At 40.6% G+C, this 17,564-nt stretch overlaps 2 protein-coding genes across 2 annotated transcripts; one reads left to right on the top strand and one right to left on the bottom strand.

Moving 5' to 3' along the window:
• Positions 1-2,847: 2,847 nt before the first annotated feature.
• On the top strand, positions 2,848-6,837 carry cib3 (calcium and integrin binding family member 3). The gene is made up of 6 exons (XM_086085849.1): positions 2,848-2,926; positions 3,300-3,334; positions 3,429-3,540; positions 4,477-4,624; positions 4,972-5,167; positions 6,816-6,837. The coding sequence occupies exons 1-6, from the start codon at positions 2,876-2,878 to the stop codon at positions 6,835-6,837; spliced, it is 564 nt and encodes a 187-aa protein (XP_085941975.1). The 5' UTR covers positions 2,848-2,875.
• Positions 6,838-8,369: 1,532 nt separating this feature from the next.
• LOC147180931 (ras-related protein Rab-8A-like) lies at positions 8,370-17,471 on the bottom strand. The gene is made up of 8 exons (XM_086075803.1): positions 17,293-17,471; positions 16,839-16,899; positions 16,229-16,289; positions 15,755-15,832; positions 14,904-14,993; positions 11,330-11,395; positions 11,198-11,248; positions 8,370-10,311 (listed from the first exon to the last, which is right to left on the bottom strand). The coding sequence occupies exons 1-8, from the start codon at positions 17,414-17,416 to the stop codon at positions 10,222-10,224; spliced, it is 621 nt and encodes a 206-aa protein (XP_085931929.1). The 5' UTR covers positions 17,417-17,471; the 3' UTR covers positions 8,370-10,221.
• Between the last annotated feature and the right edge of the window lie 93 nt (positions 17,472-17,564).

Here is a 17,564-nt window from a genome sequence, read left to right as displayed (position 1 = left end):
GATTGGTCGTTACCTACTTCCTCAGCACAGGTGATGTCATCTTCGGTCAACAGCAAGTAGCAAAATGAGTTTTTAAAAGTATTAATTGTTAATGAAAAATAATGAAGTTATCACAATTACAGACAAAATATTATCTTCTTACTGTAGAAAATGGCTCAATGAGTCAAGTATCCCTTTAAGGATATTTTTAGGATTAAAACGTTCAAATAAAAATAATTCCTTTTAATTAAAAGTGTTAAAACAATAAATTTGTGTTGTTCCGATACCAGTATCGGGACAGGCTCTGATACTGCATTAAAACAGTGGTATTGGCATTGGCAAGCACTAACAAGTAACATGCCGATACCATTATTTCTTACGCTAATAAAGGACTTTGGATGCAGCATCTTGTGTCTTGCTTGTGCACGACATTCACTGATGTGTGACATGTTCACTGCATGCCGAGCCAAAATATCCTATTGGCCCTTGAATGCTCTGAACCAATGTCAGGGCAGCTTTTTCATGTGGAAAAACAAACAAAAACAAAACAACCTCGGTAGCGGCACGGTATCGGCAATTCGGTATCGTCCGATACTGCAAAACTGGGCATCGAAATCAGTATCGGAGGCCAAAAAAACGGTATTGGAACAACACTACAATAAATATTCATTTTTTAAACAAAATATTTATTTCTATTTTACTGTATACTGAGTTTTTTCAATGAATGTGACTTTTTAGTGTTGTGCTACATAAATACTTAGACAAAATAAACAGTTAATGTAATACAGTTGCCATCTATAACTTAACCATTGCAATCCGACCATGATCTATAGTTTTTAGAGTCAATTCTACTTCAGGTATGTCACTTTTTCAACTTTCATACTAGCGTAAAAAGAACTTAACCACAGTAAAGTAAGACTACAGCGAACCCCTAACCCCGCTAATCGCAGGAAATGGGAACAGACCTCTGCCGCGAATAGAGAAAAATATCTGACACACACCTCTCCCCAAAATGTGTTGATAATTGCATATAGATGCCACGAGATAGCAAAGCATGAACGCAAAGCTTGCATCTAGCGCACACACACAAACAGGGACCTACTGTATGTTACGTAAACAACTGTAATGAGGAGTTAAATTATTCAAAACGAACATCACATTCACATCAGGCTTATCACTCGTATTAGCTAGCATACTAGTCTGAACAACAGGCTAGCACAAAATGATGCATACATGGAAAACAAATACTGTACACACACTAGCATTATAGACAAAGTTGAAAGTAATCAATCTTAGGGCATTGTAAGAGCAAAGTAGGCTTCACCAGCTATTATTAGTAGCTGACCGAGAAAGAAGACGATACACGTTCACTTTTGATGGTGCACAAAGTGCATTCAAAGGCCGCCAACCAAGCAAGACATCTCAAATGGCAGTGAAAAAACACTACAGAAAATGTTATTGCTTTGGCCAGAGAACGAAAATGGCACTACAAGATTTTCAACATATAACAGAAGATAGATTCCCCCTCACAAAATGTACAAATACGTGAATTAAAAAATGCCCAACTATGAATATGCAGGAATTTAAACAAGGTTCCTTTCTACCTATGAGTGTGGGTGCTGTTACAATCCTGGGGTGACCTTATGGAATTGCACCAAACATTGAACCCCCAAAAGTGACTTCCAATGTGGTGACTGACAGTTCACCTCTACCCACCCTCAGCATTAATAACCCAAACTTCACTGACATCCCCGAAATAGTGACTACCGCTTGCAGAATCAACGTTAGATCAAAGGCAGGGTGACACACAAAAAAAACGGTCATCACCTAAACTTGAATAACTTTAGAAATAATTAGTCAATTATTTTTCAGATTTACCAAGAAGATTTAATGTTCTAAGAGTCTACCAAATTTCACCTTCGAGATGCCATGGACTACTGAGGAAAATACATTTATAGTTGAGACATATTTTCGGCTGAAGTCTATTGCAATTCAAGCAAGCAGCAGCTTTAGCAGGGAAGCCCAGACTTCCCTCTCCCCAGCCACTTCAACCAGCTCTTCCAGCAGGATCCCAAGGCGTTCCCAGGCCAGCCGAGAGACATAGTCTCTCCAGCGTGTCCTGGGTCGTCCCCGGGGCCTCCCGCCGGTGGAATATGCCTGAAACACCTCTCCAGGGAGGCGTCTGGGAGGCATCCGAACCAGATGCCCGAGCCACCTCAACTGGTTCCTCTCAATGCGGAGGAGTAACAGCTCGACACTGAGTCCCTCCCGGATGGCCGAGTTTCTCACCCTATCTCTAAGGGAGAGCCAAAAATATGCCTCAACTATAAATGTATTTTCCTCAGTAGTCCATGGCATCTCCAAGGTCAAATTTGGTAGACTCTTAGAACATTCATTCTTCTTGGTAAATCTGAAAATAAAAATAATTGATGAATTATTTTTAAAGTTATTCAAGTTTAGGTGATGACCGTTTTTTTGTGTGTCACCCTGTAATTTATTTCTTTGGGTCAATATAGTTGAGAACTTGGCACTATGCACAGCCTGGTTGCCATGAATGGGCCGTCTGAGTGGAGCGTAACCCGAGCGCCGGCGGAGGCGTCGGCCCTGGAGTGGCACCAAAGGAGCGTTTGATAGCTTTTGGCACGATGCTGGACGACAGCCCTTGTTCCCTTTCAAAAGGAGCTGCCAGTCACAATGGAGGAGAAACCATGTTATTAAGGGCCACCAAATGGGGGGCCTGCGGCGGCCCGACACCCGATCTGCCCCCCTCCCGCTCCGCCTCACCTCCCTCCGGCCCTGGCGTCCTTTTGTCCCGCTATTTCATATCTGTCAGTGCCCACCAGGTGCCCTATGACAACGACGATGGAACCCAGGCTGGGCATCCGCTTGCTCCGACATGGGGAATAAGCAGACCGTCTTCACGGCAAGGCAACTGGACGCCTACCAGGTTGGTGTAGTCAACGCGGCGAATCGGCAAAACACGTTTTTATCTTATTTCTATTTCATTGCAATTTTTTGAAAAATGAAATATATAATGAAAAATATAGTTAAGGCTATATCAGGAACAAAAAAGAAAACAAATCAAAGGAAGACAAGGCCAGTTGAAGTTTGATCCTAAAAATGTTATTTCTTGTTGAAAAACACAAACAAAACATTTTGCTTTATGATGATGAATGGTATTTCATTTCATTTCAAAGGGAAAATGGATGAAACTTAAGGTAACACTGTACTTGCAAAATAACCTTGAACCTCATGCTGCTTCACTAAGTCTAAAAATATTCCAATCTGATGTAGCATAAGATCACTTTGTTTCCTTCCAGGACTGTACATACTTTACAAGAAAAGAAATTCTCAGGTGAGTATAGGTTGGCAGCTATCCTCAATCCTAATGTTCATCTCTATGGATAACAACGGAGTGACATGCAGCTGGTGTTTGGTACCGCTTTCAGACTCTTCCACCGCTATCACGATCTGGCACCGCAACTCGTTCCCCTTGACTACACCGAGCAGCCAGATGTGAAGCTACCATACGAGCTGATTGGAAGCATGCCCGAGCTGAAGGTAGCGAGACGCACTCGCTGCAACCCCGCCGTGCCTCCGTCTGCCTCCATAATTGATGACCAATTCATCCGCAGAATTCCCTGGAAAGAACGCCTGTCATCTGACTCCTTTCATAACTTGAAGAATGTGGCAGGCGCACAATTGTTAATGTTAGTGAATGTTGTAAAGCCTCTTAGGCCCACCCACTTTATCATAGCAAATTCTCCCAATTATCATGAAAATGTTAACGATTTGTAGAGGTGAGCAAATTGACAGATGCCCACCTCTCAGTGAGTGCTTATGCATTTTCGTCAAAAGCTTTATGATATGACGCGAAGCCTCGTAAAAATACACGGACTGAGAAAGACCGTCTGTACTGACCCCATTCGACGGGCGTAAACCCGATTCAGTTGGTGCACAGCCCCTCCGTCCCGTTGCTGAATAGGATTTGGCGCATGTAGCCTAATCCATCTTTTGCGCAAACAACCACCCCCCCAGTTGACAAAGATCGATCAATTATCAATTACATTTGGTGACATTTTCTTGTAGATTTGACATTTTGAGCAAAATTTTAGCGTCCTAGATTTTAATTTTGAAAATGTGGTCACCTTAACAAACAGCCACATAAATGCTAATCAACGCATGTGTTAGCATTAGCCTTAAGCTAGCAGGCCAAAGGCTAAGCTGTGTGGTTGTTATATACACAATGTAATTCTCGTTTTGTGTTTCATTTGACAGTAAACTTCAAACGAGAGTGGTAATAAACAGCTTGAAGCCTCTTTTGTTGAAGACTATTTACTAATTCTGTCTGACTCAGCGCTTGTATCTCAAGTGTGCACTCAAAAGACAGAACAAAAAAAAAAGGTGGCTCTTGTATATCAAGGCACTACCGTACAGTAATAAACAGTGCCTCAAAAAAAAGATCATTGTGTAAAGAATCATTATCTGGCTTTCCAGGACAACCCGTTCCGCCAGAGGATCGCTGAGGTTTTCTCCGAAGATGGCCAAGGAAACATGACGCTGGATGACTTCCTGGACATGTTCTCGGTTCTCAGCGAGATGGCTCCGCGGGATGTCAAGGCATACTATGCTTTTAGGATTTATGGTAAAATCTTAAGGGATATGTGATGGAAATTTGACTTCTTAAATGCTTGCAGAATTCTGTAGAATTTTTTGGGGAGCTGTCCATTTCTGAAAGTGTGTCTGTGAGCAATAGTGATGGGCATGACAGTTCTTTTAAGTGAATGGAATCTTTTGAATCAGTTCATTAAAAAGAACCGTTCAAAAGATTTGTTCATCGAATCGTTCGTCGACGCTTTCACACTGGGCGAGTGCAGTGTGAAAAGGGATTTAGAGTAGGCAATCAAGCTCGCAGTTATTTTCACCAGTCAAATCAAAGCTAGAACAAAGATTGACCTGTACAACTTTGTGCCTCCGTTTTTTTATGGGAAGATTTCAACAACGATGACTTCATTTGCAAGTCGGACCTGGAGAAGACATTGAACAAACTGACGCGCAACGAGCTAACGGAGGATGAAGTGCGCATGGTGTGCGAGAAGGTGCTGGACGAGGCCGACATGGACAATGACGGCCGGCTGTCAATGGAGGATTTTCAGCACATGATTGTCCGGGCACCGGACTTCCTCAGGTGGGTCTGGTCGAAACATTACATAGCAACAGTTTGTCAAATAGAAAAAAAAATATTGGGGGAAAAAAAAGTGGCTTCTGGCTGTTTAATGCTACTCCAAGTTAAAGTTTACTGCCAAACATGAAACAAAGAGAATTGCACATTGTTTATGCAAAGCAAGCACAGTTCACTCGATTAATGCTAATGCTAATGCATGATGTGGGAACCTCTCCGAGAAACATAGCCATTTTAGGCCAATCACCAAAAATGTGTCTGGTGACGCAAAACATTTGAAGATTGTGATAAAGGAAACAGAAACAGGGCCCAAGAGCTATTTAGAGCTGCACAAAAATAGGCTAAAATCCAATACATAGAGATTCATTTATTCATTTTTGGGGTAATTTTATATACATTTTTAGACATTTCTGCCTTTCTGTCAAATTTCTGACATTTTTGGCAATTTTATGGACATATGGTAATTTTCAGGATTTCTTCTTTTCTTTTGGACATTTTATAGTTACCTTTTGAGCGTTTTCTTTTCTGCCTTAAATCAATTTCTGACATATTTGGAAATTTTGTGAACATTTTATGGTATTTTTCGGGTTTTCTTTTTTTTCTGGGCACTTTATAGTTCCTTTTTGAACATTTTATTTTCTGCTTTTTTTTAATTCAATTTTCTGACTTTTTTTTTTTTTTGCCAATTCCAGACATTTTATGGGGATTTTCTGCCTTCTGCTGTTTTTGAGCATTTTCTTTTCTGGATTTTTATTCAATTTCAATGATGTTATGTTATGGTAATTTTCTGCTTTTCCTCTTCCTTTTGGACATTTTATGATTACGTTTGGACATGTAATTTTTACAAACTTTTTCATATACCTTTCATCTCTCTTTTTCTAACTTACAAATTTCGACTGACATTTATTTACAATATTTAATTAATTAATTATTCATTTTTAAAATCTAAATAATTAATTCATTTGTAGAATATTTTATCTAAAAAATAAAAAAACATGTAAAACAAAAATATTATTTATTTTCTACTAATGTTTTAAGAGATCCCAGGAGAGGGACTAAAGAGCCACAGGTTGCAGTCCCCTGCCATAATGGTAAATGCATTAGCAACTGATATTTGAATGCAGCAACATATTTAGACATTCAACATAACAGTCATGTACAGCAGTGGTCCTCAACCCTGGTCCTCGGGGACCGGTATCCAGCCTGTTTTCCATGTCTCCTACAGCCAACACAGGTGGGAATCGTTATCAGGCTTCTCCAGAGCTTGCTAATTAGCTGATGATATGAATCACCTGCGTTGGCTGCGGGAGACATGGAAAACAGGTTGGATACCGGTCCCCGAGGACCAGGGTTGAGGACCACTGATGTACAGTATCTCTTCCTATATTATACTGCGCCTTGGTGGCCATGACGGGCAACTGCACAATGGCCATTCAACTGATGCAGTGGGATTATTATTATTATTATTAAAGGAGCAGCTTAATTGTTTTTTTAAATCCATATAACTATGTCATGTCTGTTTTTTCTAAAGAAAAAAATTACATGAAAAATAGAGGTACATTCTTTTCAGAAATTAAGATATATCAATGATATGATTGCCTTCATGTACTACAGATATGTGATTTTGCCCTCTTATCCCTTCTTGTGTCCACAGCACTTTCCACATAAGAATATAAGGAAAGTCATCTAACATTCATCTCAAAATGGACTTAAAATACTGACAAATGTTGGAAGTGGAGGGGTCTTTGCATCTCTTCTTGAGGATGTTTTGGATGGAAACACAAATTATGTATTGTACATAATGTTTCCCTCCTATTAGAAGCAATGTTTATTTGAGCGTAAATCAGATTTTTATTTTCAGTCTACGAGGGACCGAGTTAGGCCAGACTTTAAAAAAGAAAGATGGGCCAGAAGGTTCTCCAGCGGATTACGTCGGCCCGGTTGCTATGAAAGCGGTCAAGGTCTATTGCAGGAACACAAACAGGCTTGACTGACTTTCCACTGTCAGCCAAGATGAGGAAATAATGAAAGTTTGATTTGCTTGTTTTTTTTTTATTCATCCAAAAAAAGACATCTCTACAAACTGCAGATACACATCTTCACACTGGAAGTAGAAAGTACAGTACAATAAGTAGATCTCTCAATAGAATATTCACTATGTTATGTACTTTACAATGTATGAAATGTATGAGAAAAAAATTTGACTGTAAAAATGCAATGTCAGGTTTGAAAACAAAACAAAAAATATATTTAGCCTGTTCACACAGGATGTGTGGTGCATAAGACACAAAAATATTGTGTGTTTCAAATAAGAATAAAAAACCTGGCCGTACAAGGGCCACATGGGAAAGAAGAAAAAAAAAAGATAATCCTAACAAGCCACGGTCATTGTTTTTTTTGTTTTTTTTCTAAGCGGTTTGGATAATGGATGAATGGAAGTTGTAATTCTATGGAAATACGTTGTTTTACTTGTGATAGAAAGTTGCATTTTGTGCAATTAAAAAAACAATAGCTAACCTTACCAAGAAGTGTAGTTGACCAATTGTATTGTACTGTGCAAAAATATATTTTTTAAATAAATCTGTGATGCACTGAACCCACAAAAAGTGAATCACTATATAGCAAAGGAATGATCGCATACTCTATGCATATTTTTTCTATTCAATGTGGCTGTAATACAAAAAAAATGTCTTCCTAAACTATAAGTTTAAAGGTTTATGAGTGCAAAACAGAGGGAGTTAAAGTGATACAACAGGAGAAAGAAATGTATCACTAATGACTCCCCAACCTCAAATGTTTTGATTGCATTGTTGTTGTTTTTATGTACGGTACTTATTTGGACAGAATGCCATTTTTTTTGGGCTCAATTCCGGACAAAGTAAACATTAATGGAAGCACACTCGCACACGCAAACAGACAGAGGTCCAAGATTCACAATGCATAGCCACATCGGGCTTCAAGGACAAATGGACACGTCATTTTAGGTGCAGGATAAAAGGTGCAGGAATGCAGTGAGAAGACGCGTGTGGTGGTTAGGTATGTGTGAAAGGCTTCCAATACAGAAGCTCTGACACTGACGGAAGCACACATTGAAAAAATAATGCACAACTATTGTGTTGGATTGCATTTAAACATCTAACAAGTGCTTCTGGAAAATACTGATTAAACCTGACTGGGATTTTTGTCCAAAAAGAACAGTCATTTTGCCTTTTGATTTTTTTTTAACAATACTGCTTAATACTGTAGAAAAAAAGAAAGAGCTGAAGCAGAAGTCAAGATAAGCTTGTCAGTCAGATATTGTACTGGGTGCAGTCATGGCAGTTATAAGAACTAATAAGACCCCAAATAAGACCCCATGGATATGTCTAATGGAGTGTGGTAACAAGCAAGGACAGCTTTAAAAGGGTGGGGGGTTCTTTTGTTCAAACTGCCAGAAACGTCATTTTAGCTTGACACTGTATCAAATCAGAAACCATGAAGTTCGAACATTTATAGAGCTAGGCACATTTTTCCTCGACAAGCAGGACTTCACTGTGTTTTTAAAGCTAAGTCATTGACAGCTTTAGAAGTCAAAGATATATTATTTTAACTTGACTGGCAGTGAATGAGTTAAACCAAGCTATATCGCCTTTCACACAAATTGTGAAAGTCACTACTTTCAATAGGACCATTTTTCAGCTTTGGAGGTAGCAATTGCCGCTGTTCTAAGAAAGCGCACGCGGTCACGGCATTATCCTGCTGTGTAAAAAGCACAGGCACTGTGCCAAAACATATCAAGTCAAACAGCAACATCAATAGTCTTGTTATGGCTCTGATGTCGCCGTGTGAAAGAGGCCATTGTTAAACATGCTAGTCAAAGAAGTCCAATTAATGTCAGGCAACCGGCAAGCAATATCTAATACGGAATGATAAGAATTTGAGCTGGAAAGCATGTTTTTTGGTAAACAATTTAACAATCGGCAACCAGTCAAGAAGAGGCTTCCCCCATCCTGGCCCTCGAGGGCCGGAGTCCTACATGGTTTTAGATGTTTCTGTCCTCGAACACACCTGATTCTAAAGAGGCGGATGCCAACAAACTAATAACAATGACCAAAAAAATAGCAGTTTGAAAGCAAAATGGCAGACTTTCTGTGTGTTTACAGGCATTGAATACTGTATTGGGACTTTCTTTGTGAGTCTATTCACAACAGACATGCCTAACAAATTACACATTAGTGCATGAAGGGGATGAACTTTCCAAACTTTGCAACCAAATATACATTTAGAGCAAAAATCACCCTAATACGGCATATTCAAACTAACAATGCAGACTACCTGCGTCTTTTCTGGCATGCAGTAGGTACTTTAGACATTTTTGCGGTCCTACTCATGACAAACATACCAACCAAATTTCACAAAACTGAAAATTGCTTTGAGAGCTGAGTTTTGAAACGTTGCTAGCATTAACCTGAAATGGCAGAATTCCTGTGCATGGGGGATTTTGAGACTTACTTGCGAATCTACTCAGAATAAACTGTTTGCCAAATTTCACATTACAAACAAAGAGGAAATGGCTTCAAGGGGATTTGTTTTCAAAACACTGCAAAGTCCTATTTAACCAAAACTACCCTAACATGGCTGCTTTGCACCAAAATATGGAAATGTATTATGTTTTTATCAATGACTTAAAACCTGCTTTATACCCAACTGCCAAATGACGCTGTTTGGCTAAGTTTCAAGCTTGTCAGTTTCTGGCTGGAAATGTATTGAAAACTAAACAAAAAATACGTCAAACAAATAACACTCCTCTTCTGTTGAAAATGAAAAGAAAAAAGGGAGGAAGAACAGCTGTACAAGCCTGTTATTTGTGCGACATCTCGTTGTCTTCATATGAGCGGCCCCCCCGGTCCTCAGAGATCTCCTGTAAATGACGATTGTCCAGCTGGAAGCACTCAGAAGAGGCGATTATGCTTTTGTGCAGACTGCAATAAAAGAAAGGAAATGAAAACAAGTGCTCCCAAGCAAGCAACAGTCTTATTTGGGCTCGAGCGGGTTCTTCGGTAAAAAGGCCTCGGTGGTCTTCAAAGGAGGTTGCAGTGGAAGAAGCTGCTCTTTTTCCGTGGCTCCAGAATCTTCACTCCTTGGCTGCTACCGTGAGGTGTGTTCCCCTCCTGAGGCAACACAAATGATCAACAGCTGGAATCATCTCAAATCTGGATGCTTTCTTTATTATATCATTCATAAAGCTGGAAGTGGCGATGAGCTTTTGCACCCCCTCTTCAAGTGCTAAATTAGACGATGCTGGCAAAAAAAGCTCTGCAAGTAGCTGCGTGCATCTGTTTAAGATTCCTGCTTCTGAGTGTGGCTAATTTGGGCAATAAATTCCCCAGTAAAACTTCATCAACACCTCCACCCAAAAATGGCTTCTTCAAGCAGGAATGTCTGACTTCCTGCTCTAGTACTGGTGTGGGTCCGTCAGACTTTTTTGTATTGTGAGAGATATCAATACCAAATTTCATGTTGAAAGGTGAAACTTGCGTGGAGGATGCCATTGGTTTCACACACACACACACACACACACACACACACACACACACACACACACACACACACACACACACACACACACACACACACACACACACACACACACACACACACACACACACACACACACACACACACACACACACACACACAAAGCCTGTTATGGCGGATTCAAACCAAAATGTGCCTTCTTCAACTTTTTGTGGGTCAACACACAATAGCAATAACACACTGCAAAAATCGGTTATCTAACCTAGACTCAAACTCTTATATCAAGCCATAAAGTCTTATTGATCTTGTTTTGAGAATTATTTACTATGCAAGAGGAGAATTTCTAAGATTATTAATCTAGTCGCATTTGTTCACCAAATGACCCTCAAAAGGCCATTTCAAATCAAAAGGGTGCACTTTTGTGGGTCTTCTCATGATAGATATGCCTACTGAATTTTGGCCTCATTACACCTATGCTGGAAAGCAATCAGTCATTCCCAGTACTCTAATGGTTCTTACCATTTTGGTATCCATTTTGGATTTGATGTCCCTGGCGAGTGTCAAAAAGGCCTGCAAGGTAGACATGGCATCTCATTTATATACTGTACATAAGTATACTACTATTATTGTCACAGGAGGTTTGGAACTTACGTTCTCCACGTTGATGTTGGCCTTCGCACTCGTCTCCATGAACTTAATGCCATACTCTAAAGCAAGCTACAAAATTACAGGGATTCACATCAGGATGCTTTCTGGTACATTCATCAAAACACATCATCTTTCCCAAATCAAATGTTTACATTTGTTTTTAATAAAGCCCCTATCCCACTAAACCGCAAACATTGCCGAATGCTACGAATGTTGAATTCGCAAAATATGAGGTTGTCGTCTCTGTCATTTTGCAACACATCTGCGACGTGTTTGCAATGTAAAAGCCACATTTGAGACAACGCACAAATTAACCTAAAATTTGAGACAAATTGACCCACACAACAGATTAAAATGATTATTTTTCATTTTAGAAGATGTAACTATTGGACATTTTTTGTCCAGTCAGTCATCGCTGTGACACGTTTGCGTTTCCTGGTCTAATTGTGTTCTATAAAAATTAGTATGGTGTCGTTAAGTACATTGCGATAATTTAGATATTACTCAGTCAGGTTTTTCATATTCTTCCTTGGAGAAAGAAAGAGGGGGGGAGGGGGCATTTGTAGAACTGACTCATTGAGCGGAGTGCGACACTGAATTATGCGCAACCAGTCCTCACGGTGGCATTAGGAATAAAAACCATGACTGATTGTCCCCCATAGCCTAAAAATATTAGAACTAAGATCGCAATAATTTAGATATTTAAGACGGAAGCGCTGCCGAACATTCAGGCCTAATAAATAATAATAATAATAATAAGAAGAATAATAATAATACATAACGCTTTTTAATAATTAAATTTTTTTTGCAAATTCTGTTCTAATATTTCCAGACTATGTCTGCACATCTACTCATACATTTTGGTGACAATCAGTCATGGGTTTTTCTTGATCTTTTTACATAAAAGTGACCTAATGTTTTATACGTGTCAAGAGGCAGGGAGCCATCGCGACGCGTAAATAATAATAGCCTAATAATAATACTGCAAATTTAATCATATTTATTATCATTAGCACATGTATGCATACATTTTGGTGACAAGTCACGCTTTTCATTCATAATGCCACCATAACTGCACCATAACGGAACGGTTGCTGCGTGTCACCTGTGAATTTTTTTTCTTTCTTTCTCAACGGAAGAATATATGAAACCTGAGTGAGTAGGAGTGCTTTCTAAATTATATTAATAGGCCTATTTAACGACGCCATAGGCATTTTTATAGCACAATATAGACCAGGAAATAACTCAGGGCTGTGTTGCCTGCGCGAACCATGTCACAGCGATGACGCGCTGCACAAAAAAATCCAATATGACAGTGTACATGGTATGTCATAATTTTGACATTTAATCTGTTTAAACTTTTCTTTTCTTTCCAGGGAGTCAGATGCCATCGACATTTTAATGTTCATAGAGCCATGCCCGCGCGGCAACATCTTGTTGTGTTTTGGAGGATCACCCTGCTTGACTGTCCGCGCAGGTGGGCGGGAGCACATTGAGCACTTGTAAAACATGAAATACAAACTAGAAAATATGTTCAACACATGTCTCCAAACTAGCTTCTTATTTTTGAAACATGATTTCAATGCGTGTGCTGTTCCAGGCAGAGCCGCACTTCAGAGCGCGCTCCGCCTCAACACAAGCGCTCTCTCACCATAGGATATGGTCGTCAGAGTTAACTTGTGAATGGGACCTCGGAAAGAACTTTGGCAACACATTTATGACAAACTTTGATGAATTATGACGGGATTACGAGCAAATGACCATGATGGTGAAAAAATGGATTCGCGAGGAAATTTTGAACATGCAACTACGAATAACTCCGAACACAAATGCGACATATTCCGACCAATTCCGAACCCTGTCAAACTCAAACTTTCGCAACTCAGTGGCATAGGGGCTTTTAAGGAACAACAGTACTTAAGGGACACTTTGGGAAGCGCACATGCCGACACATGCGGCGAGTGCAGACTGAAACAAACATGAATGACCGCCACCCAGTTTGCCGTGAGAACCAAAAAGCTATTGGAGTTATTGGAGACACTTGGTTACGGGCTATTCGGTCCCTGTACGACCGATGTCAGAGTTTGGTCCGCATTGCCGGCAGTAAGTCGAATTTGTTTCCTGTGAGGGTCGGACTCCGCCAAGGTTGCCCTTTGTCACCGATTCTGTTCGTAACTTTTATGGACAGAATTTCTAGGCGCAGCCGGAGTGTCGAGGGGGTCCGGTTTGGTGGCCTCAACATTGCATCTCTGCTTTTTGCAGATGACGTGGTGCTGCTGGCTTCTTCAAGCCGTGATCTCCAGCTGTCACTGGAGCGGTTCGTAGCCGAGTGTGTAGCGGTTGGGATGAAGATCAGCACCTCCAAATCCGAGACCATGGTCCTCAGTCGGAAAAGGGTGGAGTGCCCTCTGCGGGTCGGGGATGAGGTCCTGCCCCAAGTGGAGGAGTTCAAGTATCTTGGAGTCTTGTTCACGAGTGAGGGTAGGTTAGAGCGGGAGATCGACAGACGGATCGGTGCAGCGTCTGCAGTGATGCGGACGCTGTATCGGTCCGTTGTGGTGAAGAAGGAGCTGAGCCGAAAGGCAAAGCTCTCGATTTACCGGTCGATCTACGTTCCTGTCCTCACCTATGGTCACGAGCTGTGGGTCGTGACCGAAAGAACAAGATCCCGGATACAAGCGGCCGAAATGAGTTTCCTCCGCAGGGTAGCCGGGCTCTCCCTTAGAGATAGGGTGAGAAGCTCGGTCATTCGGGAGGGACTCAGCGTCGAGCCGCTACTCCTCCACGTTGAGAGGAACCAGTTGAGGTGGCTGGGGCATCTGGTTCGGATGCCTCCTGGGCGCCTCCCTGGGGAGGTGTTCCGGGCATGTCCTACCGGCAGGAGGCCCCGGGGACGACCCAGGACACGCTGGAGAGACTACGTCTCACGGCTGGTTTGGGAACGCCTTGGGATCCCATTGGAGGAGCTGGCTGAAGTGGCTGGGGAAAGGGAAGTCTGGGCTTCCCTGCTAAAGCTGCTGCCACCGCGACCCGACCCCGGATAAGCGGAATTGAAGACGGAACGGAGACACTTGGTCTTCTACAATGTCGAGAGTGAAGGTGAACAGGACAAGAGCCACATTATATGTAAGATGTGTAGCGCTAAAATAGTAAACTTTGGAATTAGTGGTACAACGGATCATTTTGATCCGTGATGCATATGGATCATGCGCCACGGTTTGCGGAACTTCGCGCCGCACATGATCCGTGGATTGGTTGTGAATGTGAAGAAAAGAAAATAGTGCATGCTCACGTTACGGGAACAAGATCAATCCACATTCACTATAATGGCAGCCGAGGAACTTGAAAAACCTTGTAGATCATATAAGTAGCATGTATGGGAGCATTTTGGCAACTACGAGTGAAACGAATCCTTAAGTAGGTCGGGCACCTCAAATTAAAAGCAAAATTACAATCTCAAGTTTGCGCTCACACATCAAAGCAAAAATATCAACCAAATTACGCCTCGTACCTTAAAAAACTTCGGGTCACTCGTATCTCAAGGCATCACTGTATATTCTCTGAGGTTGTTTCTTACCTTTTCACCCCTGTCCTTGGACACCTGTCGCTTGTCGTTGATGTCACATTTATTGCCGAGAACCATCTTCTCAACGTCAGATGACGCATGCTGGAACAAGAGCGAGGACAAAATAATTATGGGAATTAAGTCACATAAAAAAAGCATACTATAATATTACGAGATTAAGCTTGCAAAAAAAAAAAAAGTTACATATTTCAAGAAAAAAAGTCTGTTAGATCATAAGATAAAAATCTAAATTTAGCAAGAGAGAGAAAAAAAACTATCTTATTTTAGCACGAGTCTCAGAACTTCTGCGCATAATATAACAATAATGGTGTTTAACATTTTGGAGAACTATGTGATTTTGAACATTTGTTTATCGTTTTTCTTTACAAAATGTTGGAATGTTACAAGATCAAAAACAAAATTTAACAGATTTTGAGAAGTCAGTCTCAGAAATCCCTCACACAAGAAAAAGTTTAAATTAGATAATTTCCAAATCTAATGAGAAAAATAATTTAAACAAGTGAATCTAAAAAAAAAACTCACACATAACACAAAAATAAGTTGTTTTTTTTTGCTTAATTAGAGGGACAGCTGAAGATGAAACAGGAAGTAGGAGAGAGAGAATGACATGCAGGAAAGAGCCGCTCAGCACAGGAATCGAACCAGATTCACCTACTCTGAAGACAAGCCTCGACACAGTGTGTGAGTGCACAACCAGTGAGACCGCAAAAAAGAAAAAATAACTAAGTTTTTTTTTTGTGTTAAATATTGTAATGCTACGAGAAGTCAAATTAACAGGGGAAAAAATGAAACTCAGAATTCCGGCATAATAGCAGGAGTGAGAAAGGAAAGCAAAGAGATACCTCCTCTATGTTCCTTATCCAGTTCTTGATATTTTCAAAAGACTTCTCATTGGTGATGTCATAGACGAGCATGATTCCCTGTATAGAAAGGCACCAAAGGTTAGTGAGGCTCAAAAACAAAAGCTGCATTTACTTTAAAAAGAGAAATGTCACTTTTTCCACAATTTTAAAGGGTTACCAGGTGTCTTAATAACATGTCTGCGACATGCTTTCATCAAAACACCGAAAGGATCAAGAATAACAGCCTCTTTGAGTTATCGGATCAGGATTCAGTATCAGCTGATACACAAAATCAAGTGACGCCGCGCATTTTTTTTTTTGATTGGGACATGGCTAATATTGTCGCTAGTGCTAGGTATGGAGGGGTAATTGGTTTAGCTTGTGGGCATGGAGAGCCCATTTTGAGAATATTACAAAAACATAATGGGGCATCAGTTGCTCATGGTTTTCACTCTTCGCGTAACACATACTGACCATGGCTCCTCTGTAGTAGGCTGTGGTGATTGTTCGGAAGCGTTCCTGACCGGCTGTATCCCTGGGAAAAGAACAACAGAAAAATTGAAAATTGTATAATGTGTTGTCGACCAGTTGGTTTTTTTCTTGAGACAAGGCGCAAAACTTATATTTGAAAAATGCCACAACACAGCAAACAAAAATGTTACAAAACTGGATAGTGAAATAATGATGACCTCATCTGAATTGATTTACACATTTACTTAGTGTGAAATCTGGGCCTGTTCAACTGAACACAAAAATATTATTGTGTTGTATAAATGGCAACAGGCATCACTCTACACAGGTTAATTGTACTTTCAACCATGTAATGGAAGAGCATAAATGTTCTTCCATGAAATTAAACTGCACTATACATCGCTGGCATGGATAAACATAAACACATTGGTGTGTTGTTGTTGTTTTTTAGCAAATAAACAATTTAGGATAAATTTTTACTGGACCGAGCCAGTTGATACAATTTAGTGTATATTTACGGTTGTTGTAAACATCCATTAGCAACGGCAGGAACTGACACCGATTAATCAAGGCGTAATAATAAGCAATATGAGTGTCAGGAGACTCAACTTACCATATCTGCAACTTGATCTTCTTGCCGTCGAGCTCTATTGTCCTTATTTTGAAATCTATGCCTAGAGGGACGATCGTACACGTCAATCTTACCACCTAGCTCGTTCGCTAGCATTACAGTCGCGGACTAGTGTAATATCAGTTACAAAATGTCACACGTATCAGTAATATAGGGCGAGAAAATGCATTCCGTGTCTGATATTTGCCGTTAGCGCCGAGAGTTAACCGTAGCAAACCGCACACGGTGACTTTAATAACGTTAACAGCTGACAACTAGTACGCTTACCTCATGTTTTTTTTTATTTTTATAACGTACCTTCCAGGAAATAGATTTATTCGGTACACCAATCATCAATGTCACAACATTATTCTAGCGTAATTAGCCCGCCAGCAAATAGACCAAACCGGCGGGCGCTTTATACAAACGTGCCCGTTTAAAGCAGCTTTATATTTACCTATTGTCGATATGAACGTGGAATTGAAGGCGTCTTCTGAGAACCTGAACAGAACACACGTCTTTCCAACCCCGGAGTCCCCAATTAATAGCAGTTTAAACAAATAGTCGTACGTCTTCGCCATAGTTGTTGATATTGAGTGCGGAAGTGGCCCATACGCGCCCGGCGTAGCACAGATACGTGACGTCGATGGTAGCCAAGAAAAACAACAGCGACACCTGTATGCTTGGTGAGTAACTGCAACTCAGGGCTCAATTATTTTCATGAATTAT

Source organism: Leptonotus elevatus, chromosome 1, assembly GCF_054856555.1.
Source record: "Leptonotus elevatus isolate MCC_2025b chromosome 1, RoL_Lele_1.0, whole genome shotgun sequence".
NCBI lineage: Eukaryota > Metazoa > Chordata > Actinopteri > Syngnathiformes > Syngnathidae > Leptonotus > Leptonotus elevatus.
This window is presented reverse-complemented; position numbering and strand designations above follow the sequence as displayed.

What these genes read in the sequence shown, in the direction of transcription:
- cib3 (XM_086085849.1), top strand. Translation starts at nt 2,876, where the DNA reads ATGGGGAATAAGCAGACCGTCTTCACGGCAAGGCAACTGGACGCCTAC. An exon ending in GGCAACTGGACGCCTACCAG is followed by an intron (nt 2,927 to 3,299) that starts GTTGGTGTAGTC and finishes GTTTCCTTCCAG; the next exon opens with GACTGTACATACTTTACAAG. An exon ending in GAAGCATGCCCGAGCTGAAG is followed by an intron (nt 3,541 to 4,476) that starts GTAGCGAGACGC and finishes CTGGCTTTCCAG; the next exon opens with GACAACCCGTTCCGCCAGAG.
- LOC147180931 (XM_086075803.1), bottom strand. Translation starts at nt 17,416, where the DNA reads ATGGCGAAGACGTACGACTATTTGTTTAAACTGCTATTAATTGGGGAC. An exon ending in AAGATCAAGTTGCAGATATG is followed by an intron (nt 16,290 to 16,838) that starts GTAAGTTGAGTC and finishes TTCTTTTCCCAG; the next exon opens with GGATACAGCCGGTCAGGAAC. An exon ending in GGATAAGGAACATAGAGGAG is followed by an intron (nt 14,994 to 15,754) that starts GTATCTCTTTGC and finishes CTCTTGTTCCAG; the next exon opens with CATGCGTCATCTGACGTTGA.